An 11,041-nucleotide genomic window follows, 5' to 3' on the forward strand; every position below is an offset into this window, starting at 1 on the left:
CACTCCAGAAGAGGGAGTCAGATCTCGTTACGGATGGTTGTGAGCCACCATGTGGTTGCTGGGATTTGAACTCAGGACCTTCGGAAGAGCAGTCGGGTGCTCTTTCTGGCTGAGCCATCTCACCAGCCCCGCAAAACCATCTTTCTTAAACCCCCTTCATTGACAGTCTGTTGCAACTTTCTGCACTTATGTGATTTAGCAGTTAATACACAGCTATTGTGACCAAGATACTGTAGTTTTTTAAAAAAGATTTACTTCTTACTGGGCAGTGGTGGCACACGCCTTTAATTCTAGCACTTGGGAGGCAGAGGCAGGTGTATTTCTGAGTTTAAGGCCAGCCTGGTCTACAGAGTGAGTTCCTGGATGGCCAGGGCTACACAGAGAAACCCTGTCTTGAAACACACACACACACACACACACACACACAACACACACGCGCGCGCGCACACGCACACACACACACATATGCTCTCTCTCTCTCTCTCTCACACACACACACATGCTCTCTCTCTCTCTCACACACACACACACATGCTCTCTCTCTCTCTCACACACACACACACATGCTCTCTCTCTCACACACATGCACACACACACATGCTCTCTCTCACACACACGCACACACATGCTCTCTCTCTCACACACACACACTCTCTCTCACACACACATGCACACACACACATGCTCTCTCTCTCTCACACACACATGCTCTCTCTCACACACACACACGCTCTCTCTCTCTCTCACACACACACATATGCTCTCTCTCAAACACACGCGCACACATGTTCCCTCTCTCACACACATGCGCACACACACACACACACATGCTCTTTCTCTCTCACATACACACACACATGCTCTCTCTCTCTCTCACACACACACACACACATACACACACACACACACGTAGGAATGTCTTACTTGCATGTATGTGTGCATGCTGCATGCATGCCTATTGCTCAGGGAGACCAGGAGAGAGTGTCCCGACCCCTGAACGTGGATTTATGGATGGCTGTGAAACTCCATGTGGGCTCTGAGAATAGAGCTCATATCCTCTACAAGAGCAACAAATGCTTTTAATCACTCAGCCGCCGGTCTTCCTGGCTTCAGAGACACTGTATTTTTCATAGTGGTTCATTTTAGCTCATTAACATTTAAATTGAAGTATCCCTGTGTGTTAGAGATATACTGAATGCAATATTAAGGAAGACGTACACTTCAGACTAGGGGTGAAAACAAGACAGAAAGGTTAGAATTTATGGTTTGTGTAGTCCTTGAGGCAGGAAGGCTTTGATAAGGCATACGACACGCACACTGTGTGAGGCAAGATACCCACAGATGCTTCTGTGTGTAACTTGGAGTTCTGGGAGTACACTCCGTATGCACACACTGCATGGACTCCCGGGTACACAAGGACAGGGGATATGTGCTCCAACATATCAATGTTCGGCTGGCAAACAAGAGCTTCTAGTCCAGCAGGTCTTGCAAGAAGGCCCACATGTACTGATGCATCTCCTGAGGATGGCTCTGTGGAATCCAGTGCCCACTGCCTGGCAAAATGTGGCTTTCCAACCGGCCAGGCACAAAGTGTCTTCCAATGGCTTCCACCAGCCCCTGCTGTAAGGAGAAGTCTTTTTCCCCCCACAGCATCAGTGTGGGTGTTGACAGTTTCTTGGGCTCCAGGGGGAAGTTCCTGTGATCAAGACAGACAGGTAGACGGAAGAGTGACTACTCTCATTCCCTTTGCCCGACACTCTCCTGAGCTTCTCTCCAGGGTATAACCTTACCTGAACACGTTCCGGTAGTAGTTGATGGGCCCGGTGAGGCACCCAGGTTGTGAGAAGTGATAAAGGAAAGCTTCAAGTTCACAAGGAGTCAGTCGTGGGATGCCGTTCTTGCGGTGAGTGAATATGTCTTTGAGAATCTGCGTATACACAATAATGTGCTGGTTTCAGTGCCCAGGTTGCTCAGCCCCGCTCTGCTGTCCCCCATTCCTAGACTTTAACCCTCACTGCACCTGGAAGTCAGACAGAGACAACAGCTTCTCTGGCAGCCAGGGAAGCTGGAACAGGAATATGTAGTTTGATCGGAATATCTGGCCAATGTGGTGGATTGAGTATTCTGGGAAGAGGAGAAAGGCTGTGAGGTCTGAGTTAGAACACCACCTCTGCCTGCCTGTCTGTGAAGACAACGTCCCCACTCTGGCTGGGTGCTGCCCTGCCCGACTGTCTTCACAGCTACAGACCAGGCAAAGCTGGAGAGATAAGATGGCTCAGGATTTAGAAGTGCATGCTGCTTTCCCAGAGACCTTGAGTTTGCTTCCCAGCACCTCTGTTGGGTGGCGCTAAGTGACCTGTTAGTCCATGGGTTCTAATGCTCTCTTCTGACCTCCATGATACACACAGCACAGATATATACATATAAAATTAAACAAAAAAAATAACTCTTACTGGGTGGTTGGTGCCATATGTCTTTAATCCCAGCACTCAGACGTCAGAGGTGGGTAGATCTCTGAGTTTAAGGCCAGCCTGATCTACAGAGTGAGTTTCAGGACAGCCAGAGCTGTACAGAGAAACCCCCTAAAAAAGACGGGAGTATCCCCCTCTAAAGCTCCTGGGTACCTTCAGGAGGCACTAGCAGGCTTCTCCTGTTTAGGCCTAGTCATATTCTCCCTGCTGCAGGTAATAAACATTTACTGAACACCTACTGTGTGCCAGGCTCCTGCAGAAAAGGGTAGGATGAAATGGATTTTGAACACAGTGAAGACCACACTGCTTTCCACGTAAGGTATGGGGTGTAGCTCAACGAGGATATGTGATTAGCAATGCTGAGCTTCTAGATCCCATCATTCCCTGCATTCATACCAACTAACAAAGGCCAAACACCATTAGAGAGCCAGAAAGAGTGTCTGATTCCGTTGTGGTGTGGCTTATTAGTTGTTTGTGTCTTTGCTGTCAATGCTGAGTACAGAGGCACATGCCTTTGATCCCAGTGTTCAGAAGGCAGAAGCAGATGTATCTATAGCCTGAGGCCAGCCTGGTAGATTTAACAAGCCCCAGGCCAGCTTAGGCCAACATAGTGAGACACCTTTCAATAAAGAAAGAAACAAACAAACAAATGGAAGAGAGAAGAAAAAGAAAGAAGAGGCAGACATCATCTCCTTTGCCTCAGTTTCCTTCAACTAGAACATGAAGCTAGCAACACTTTCATCAGCCCAAGAGCCCTGCATTTTATATTATAGGCAACTGCAGGCACAGACCATCATCCAAAAAAAAAATTTTTTTTTTTTTTGGTTTTTCGAGACAGGGTTTCTCTGTGTAGCCCTGGCTGTCCTGGAACTCACTCTGTAGACCAGGTTGGCCTCGAACTCAGAAATCCACCTGCCTCTGCCTCCCAAGTGCTGGGATTAAAGGTGTGCGCCACCACGCCCAGCTTCAAAAATTTTAAATGCCCAAAAATCTGAGTGGTTTTATTTTTTTGGAGACACTGTATTGCCTTGGCTTACTTGGAACTCACCATATACACCAGACTGGCCTTGAACTCACAGAGATCCATCTGCCTCTGCCTCCCAAGTACTGGAATCAAAAGTATATGCCAGGTATATGCCAGCTGATGTCTAATGGTTCAATGTACAGTTATGTGTCTGTGTGTGTGAGTGTGTGATGTTTGTTTTAGACAGGAAACAACATAGCCCAGGTTGCTCATGATCCTCCTGCCTCAGCTTCCTAAGCATTAATTTATTTACTTATTTTTAGATTTAGATTTAATTCATGTTTTCGTTTGGTTTAGTTCAGTTTTATTGAAGCAGGGTCTCACTATGGAAAACTCATGGAAATCCACCCACCTCTGCCTCCCAAGTGCCAGGTTTAAAGGCGTGTATCTGGCTTCTTTTTAGACTTAATTGTTTTTATTAATGATTATTATTATTATTAACATGTATGTATTTGTACCACATGTGTGCCTGGTATCCACAGAGGTCAGTTTAGGACATTTAGAGCCTTGGAACTGGAGTACAGTGGGATACCATCTGGACACTGGGAATCAATCTTGGGTTCTTTGAATAACAAGTGCTCTTCCCTGTTCAGCCATCCCTCCAGTCCCTGCCCCTCAGTGCTGATATTAATAGGTATGTGCTAGTATAGTCAGCTCCACAAACTTCCCTTCACATACAAAATCACTAAGATTATTGTATGAGTCTCCTTCAGTCTATTCAAGTCTGGGTATAGAAAGTCAGGGTTAGGCTCTAACAAGATATCTGTCTGAGTATGTGTAGAAACACTCTAAAATAAAAGAAATCAGAATCAGAAACACTCCTGACCCAGGCTTTCCCTTCCTTCCCCTCTCTCCCACTCTTTCAGTGCTGGAGGTCACATCTCCCTCTAATATATTAAACAGATGTGCAACCACTTAACTATATACTCCATCACCTCCAACCTGAAAGTGCTCAAAACAATTTACATTACTCCTAAGCGTACTATCATTTATCTGGGTCCCTGACAAGGTGCCAGGTCACAGGTGAATAATACACGGGGTTTAGGCATAGCCCAACACACCTTGGAACACTGACATGGGAGGACCACTGACCACAACCATACGCTCCACTAGGGATGGGAAGTAGATGGAGAACTCCCAGGCAAGGGAGGCCCCCCAGTCGTGGCTCACGAGGATGCACTTGGAGTACCCTGGTGGTAGGAAGAGAGAGACACAATGGTATAAGATATAGTAGGTATGAGGTAGACGTGTAGAAGTCGGTCCCAAAAGGAGCAAAAATGAGGAAATGAGGATATTGGGAACTGGCTCATACCCAGGCCTAGGATGATATCCTTGATGTCAGTCAATAACAAGTCAATGGTGTAACAATCCACTTCCTTTGGAGCATCAGAAGGGCTATAACCACGCATGTCTACAGCCACTACATGGAAATGGCTCTGAAACTCTCGCAGCTGGTAGCGCCAGCTGAACCTGTCCGGTAAGAGAGCTGGGAGTTTAGTCAGCAGAATGCACCTCCTATACCCAGCCTCGGACCATCCCACTTTTCTGCTCTGGACTTCTTAGGAAGGAAATAGTGGAATCCCAGGATTACTCAACCCTACCGGTTCCCATTTCCCAAGTACCTCATAGTCCGAACTCTACCTTTCCCTAGTCCAGTGAGCATCAGGATCCAGGGGCCCAGACATACCAGTTCTCTGGGAAGCCATGCAGAAACAGCATGAGTGGCCCGCTGCCACGACCAGCAGAGACATAGTGCAGACGCAGGCCGGAACTCTGCAGAAGGACCCAATCTAAGTAAGTGCTGAAGGGTAAGGAAATATGGGAGCTTCCTCCCTAGACTTGAACACCCAAGGATGATTCAGATCTGACATTTCAATCTCCTTTCTTCAATCCGCATCCACCCCATGAAACCTACCTCCACGGAGGAACACTTACCTTGAGGGTTAGAAAGCAATGCTCGCCCAGCGTGGGATCTCTCAGGCACTCTGGGGGAGACAACCTTTGGCGGCCGCAGCAGCCCCGGCGAGGATGGCACATCACATGGGTGAGCGCGATGCAGCTATAGACAAACGCGACCACCAAGGCAGTCAAGTACACCAGGCTCATCACCAAGGCTCGCAGCAGCCTCAGTGAGAGGCGTGAGGGCGCGAGTAGCGCGGTCACCACAAACTCCGGCATATCCTTGCGCTCTGGGACGACTCCAGAGCTGCCGTGGTCCGAAGACTGAGCCGGGGGTGCTGGCGCCGGCAGCCCACCACCTTTGTTTTGGGATTCCACCTTGCTATCGGAGTTCACTGGATCAGCCGAGGAAACAGATGCGCGGCTCGAACAGATACTGCTACTGCCACCTCGCATGACTCACTCTAAAGTGGCAGCTAAACTACCTGGGCAGAATGAGACACTTAAGGATGAGGGGGTGGGGGTGGAGCCTGCGAGGACCTGGTTTCGGAGGTTGGGGAAAGAGGGACCGTGGGCGGAGCCCTAGGACATGCTGGATGGAGTTTAAACAGGTACAGTGAATTAAAATGATTTTTGTAGCAGGTGGCAGTGTTGAGGACCTAGAAAAGGCTCGGTAGGTAAGAGCACTTGGCAGCACGCCTGGCCATCTAACTTTGATCCCAGGGAACCATACAGTGGAAGGAGAGGACTGACTCTCAACTGTTCACACATGTACTGCAGCACATGCACCCCTCGATGCTTTAATCTCAGCATCCAGAGGCTGAGGTAGATGGATCTCTGAATTCAAGGGCGGATGATTTATATATAAAATTCTAGACTAGCCAGAGCTACAAACAACCCCCCCCCCCAAAAAAAAAAAAAAAGCAACTGGCAAAGCTCTAAGGAAGGAGAGTTGAATCCAGGACTAACGAAGGGAGGAACTCTGAAGTGGGTGGAGCTTTGATCAAAGGAGCGTGGCATCTCCAAGGTAGAGATTAAGGGGTGTGGTTTATGAAGGAGGAAGGGGAATTAGGTGGAGTCTGTATTTGAATGGGAAAGACTGAGGAGGATAGGCTTGTTGGCCTGGGTAGAATCTAGACCCAAGAACTAGAGTCTGTTCTGGAGCTGGAAACTAACGTGAAAGTGAGTTTAACAGACCCAGAGGTGGAAGAACAGATAACTTTATCTAGCTGGGAATTGTAGGTAGGTGTGGGCAGTAGGAGTCTCACCCTGTGCCTTCCAACCTAGAAGGCCCTGCCCTGAATGAGACCCATTGTCTGGTTCCAACCCTGCTTTGTCTTCTCCTCTCGTTGGCTTAGGAGGTCCACCGTCAGCGGGCACTGGTTTCTAAGGACAAGTGGGGCCTAAGTGCTAAATTACCAGAGTTGAAGGCCAAGCTCAGGTGACTGCCTCCTAGAGAACAGGCTGGACTTGAAACCTGGAGCTGGCCTGGGCATATTGGATTAGGGAGGCTCTGGCTGAAAGAGGAAACAGGGCAGTGCCCAGTATGATGGGGCATCATGTCAAGCAAGAATCATGTCTCAGTAAGGAGCCAACTTCTTTTGCAACCTTTCCCAAGATGTTAGACTATTTTAGGGACACCCATTATTTAACCCTATAGCAGTCCTGCATTATCATATCCTCACAGTACAGATATGAGCCTGAAATTTAGGGGTGAGGTCATTTTGCCTGAAGTCATACATCTGGCTTAGCAGCAAAACAACATAGAAGTAGCAATTTGTACTTCATCCAACACCAAGGCTACTGGCAAGCTTTCAGAATCTCTTCTGGTGGTTACTTAGGTATCTAGAGAAATATTAGGTATTTAGAGAGATACACTCTGTAGCTGCTTTATTACTCCAGTACTAGTGACTGAGCTCAGAGCCCTGCTCATGCAGGATAAGCACCCTTAGCCTTAAAAAAAATTACTGAGGGCTGGAGAGAAATTAAAAATTAAGAGCACTAACTGTTCTTCCAGAGGTCCCGAGTTCAATTCCCACCAACCACATGATGACTCACAACCATCTGTAATGGGACCTGACACCTTCTTCTGGTGCTATAATTGTACTCATAATACATAAAATAATACTCATACATAAAATAAATAAAGGAATCCTTGAGTTTACTCAGCTGTTTAAAAAAGTGACACCATGAAATTTACAGGCAAATTAGTGAAACTAGGAAAAAATAATCCTGAGGTAGCACAGACCTACGATAAAAATGATATGCATTCACTTATATGTGGATATTAAATGATCTTATATGTGGATATTAAGTAAATGATATGCATTCACTTTTATGTGGATATTAAGTAAGTGATATGCATTCACTTACATGTGGATACTAAGTAAATGATAATGTATTCACTTATATGTAGATACTAAATAAAGTAAATGATAATCTACAATCTGTAGACCCAAAGAGGTTAGGTTAAGAGGAAGGGACTAGGAGGACACATGGATCTCCCTGGCAGGGACTTTAGAACAAATTTTCCTGGTGGACTGGGGGCAAGTAGGGATGGACACGGGAAGATCAAGTAGGGAGGGGAGGAGAAATAGGGTTGCGAGAGGGAACAGGGAGATGGTTGGAATTGAGGGGCATTTGAGGAATGATCCTAGTGCAATAGAAACTCTAGAATATATGAAGGTGCTCCTTATGAGGTCTCCTATAATTGGGGAGAGGGAACAGGGAGACGGTTGGAATTGAGGGGCATTTGAGGAATGATCCTAGTGCAATAGAAACTCTAGAATATATGAAGGTGCTCCTTATGAAGTCTTCTATAATTGGGGATATGGAGTGCCAACTAGCCATCTCTTGTCAACGAATCAGGTGACAGGACTGGATTCCAGTACCAGGACTGGATTACATACATTTCATAGTTATTGGCCAAGTGGTTCTCAGGAAAATTCTGAAACCACCCAGGCTGTTGCTAACTAAGCCAATGGGTTGCTCTCCACAAACTGACTGCGGTGCCCCATTGCAGAGGATGACACCCACACAATTCACTGAACACGGAGAAGTACAGTTGGAGCTTTCAGCCCTATGTTCTCCTGTCTTTGGTGCACGGAAGGCACTCTGCATAAACACCAACTCAGCCACAAAGCCTTTGACCTACAATCTATCCTGCCTACAAGATATGCTAGTGCAACGGTGGCCTCTAGAACTTGTGACAATGTCTTAAGGCACACTCCACAAGAGAGAGCATACCCAGTAATGCTTGGGTGACCAAGAACCAGAGAGGAGATAGCCCAGAGACCTATGGAAAACCATACTACTGATACACACACACACACACACACACACACACACACACACACACGCACACACACACAATTCTGCTCTACTCATAGGTCAGTGCTGTATCCAGTCATCAGAGAAACTTCCTCCTGCAGCAGATGGGGACAGATGCAGAGACCCCCACAGCTAGCTATTGCAGGTAAAAACTCCTTGGAACATCCAGCCTATCAAATCCTTCCCCCCTCAGAACTCCGGGGACTGGAGAATGAGGCAGTGGAAAGAGTGTAAGAGCCCAGGGGATGACAGACACCAGAACAAGGCCCCGAGTCAACACAGCAAGGCTCATTCAAGAGACTGAAGCTGCAGGTAAGTGTGCGGGTCTGTACCAGGTTCTGCTTTTAGCTTCTCTTCCTTTTTTGGTCCCCAGCCCCTCCTCCCAACCCCCAACAGTTCCTGTATAGCCCTGGCTGTCCTGGAACTCACTCTGTAGATCAGGCTGGCCTTGAACTCAAGAAATCTGCCTGCCTCTGCCTCCCGAGTGCTGGGATTAAAGGTGTGCACCCACTGCCCTGCTCAACTTAGTTTTTTTTGTTTTTTGTTTTTTTTTTTGGTCTTTTTGGGACAGGGTTTCTCTGTATAGCCCTGGCTATCCTGGAACTCACTCTGAAGACCAGGCTGGCCTCAAACTTAGAAATTCACCCGCCTCTGCCTCCTGAGTGCTGGGATTAAAGGTGTGCGCCACCACGCCCGGCTTCAGCTTAGTATTTTTATGGGACTCTTCTAAGTGTGAACAAGTTGGTCTCTGATTTTTGTGCCTGCTTTCGAGGCTTTTCCTTCTGTTGGGTTGCCTTGTCCAGTCTCAATGTGATACTTTTTATCTTGATTGTATCTTTTTAAAAAATTTATTATTATAAATAAGTACACCTAGGACGTCAGATCTCATTAGGGATGGTTGTGAGCCACCATGTGGTTGCTGGGATTTGAACTCAGGACCTCTGGAAGAGCAGGCAGTGCTCTTAACCACTGAGCCAGCTCTCTAGCCTTCTTGATTGTTTTGTCATGTTTGTTATTTTTAAAAAGTCTGTTCTTTTCTAATGTGACAGAAAGGGAATGGATCCTGGGGGGGGGGGAAGAGGTAGGGAGGAAATGAGAATAGGGGGGGAAACTATAATCAGGATATGTATTGTATGAGAAAATAATCTTTTTTTTTTTTTTTTTTTTTAGTTTTTCCGAGACAGGGTTTCTCTGTATTGCCCCGGCTGTCCTGGAACTCACTCTGTAGACCAGGCTGGCCTTGAACTCAGAAATCCGCCTGCCTCTGCCAGGATTAAAGGCGTGCGCCACCACACCCGGCGAGAAAATAATCTATCTTTAATAAAAGGAGGAAGAGAAAAGCAATCATTACTATTTATTAGGGTTCCCCCCACCCAGACCAACTCTTGCAACTATGTCGCTCAGGATGGACTAGAGCAGGCCTTCCCTTCTAGTTTGAAGGGAATATAGAAATAGGCCAACTGTATCTACATTTTTGAAACAAGGTCTTACTTGCTAAACTGCTTGGGATGCTCTTGTGCTTCAGCCTCCTGAGAAGCCACTGTGCCTGCCTGGCTGAGCGGCCAGTTCTTTGAGACAGTACAGTTTACGGCTGGTCTCAAACCCTCTCTATAGTTCATTACCAGGAACTTTTGATCCTCCTTTCCTTCCCCGAGTGTTAGTTACAGGGATGCATTACCATGTCTGGTTTCTGCGATGCTACAATTGAACCCAGAACCTCAGGCACGCTTGACCAGTACTCTACCAGCCGGGCCACATCTATTTTCAAGTAACTAAATGCCTCTATACTACCAAACAGGCTACCGAACAGATATTTACTGTTGAAGGACCACAATCACACCCACAGTGAATGGCCACACACATTGTTCTGCTTTAGTCAACTGTGCAAGTGAGTGGAGTTTCACTGCCTTTCTTGCATGATTAACCAGTATTGTTTCTTTTTTCCTTTTCTGGGGTGGGTAGGGCGGGGCTGGCTACTCAGACTCCCCCTGCCTCCTCTTATGAGCCACTACTACACCCAGCTAACTTTATAGTTTATTTTTAAAAGATTTATTTTATGTATGTGACTACACTGTAGCTTTACAAATGGTTGTGAGCCTTCATGTGGTTGTTGGGAATTGAATTTTCGGACCTCTGCTTGCTCCGGTCCAAAGATTAATTTATTATTATACATAAGTACACTGTAGCTGTCTTCAGACACACCAGAAGAGGGCGCCAGATCTCATTACAGGTGGTTGTGAGCCACCATGTGGTTGCTGGGATTTGAACTCAGGACCTCTGGAAGAGCAGTCAGTCAGTGCTCTTACCTGCTGAGCCA

At 46.9% G+C, this 11,041-nt stretch overlaps 1 protein-coding gene across 1 annotated transcript; it reads right to left on the bottom strand.

Moving 5' to 3' along the window:
• Positions 1-852: 852 nt before the first annotated feature.
• On the bottom strand, positions 853-5,950 carry Ephx3 (epoxide hydrolase 3). The gene is made up of 7 exons (XM_021218367.1): positions 5,431-5,950; positions 5,183-5,268; positions 4,808-4,965; positions 4,557-4,685; positions 2,021-2,124; positions 1,791-1,927; positions 853-1,696 (listed from the first exon to the last, which is right to left on the bottom strand). Exons 1-7 carry the CDS (start codon positions 5,848-5,850, stop codon positions 1,471-1,473), a joined length of 1,260 nt encoding a protein of 419 aa, XP_021074026.1. The 5' UTR covers positions 5,851-5,950; the 3' UTR covers positions 853-1,470.
• Positions 5,951-11,041: the final 5,091 nt, after the last annotated feature.

The sequence above is a fragment of the Mus pahari genome, chromosome 18 (genome assembly GCF_900095145.1).
Source record: "Mus pahari chromosome 18, PAHARI_EIJ_v1.1, whole genome shotgun sequence".
In the NCBI taxonomy this organism is placed as follows: Eukaryota; Metazoa; Chordata; class Mammalia; order Rodentia; family Muridae; genus Mus; species Mus pahari.

Coding starts and splice junctions, on each gene's coding strand:
- Ephx3 (XM_021218367.1), bottom strand. CDS start 5,850: ATGCGAGGTGGCAGTAGCAGTATCTGTTCGAGCCGCGCATCTGTTTCC. Junction 5,269..5,430: donor ATTGCTTTCTAACCCTCAAG/GTAAGTGTTCCT, acceptor GTCCTTCTGCAG/AGTTCCGGCCTGCGTCTGCA. Junction 4,686..4,807: donor GGATATCATCCTAGGCCTGG/GTATGAGCCAGT, acceptor TCCTACCACCAG/GGTACTCCAAGTGCATCCTC.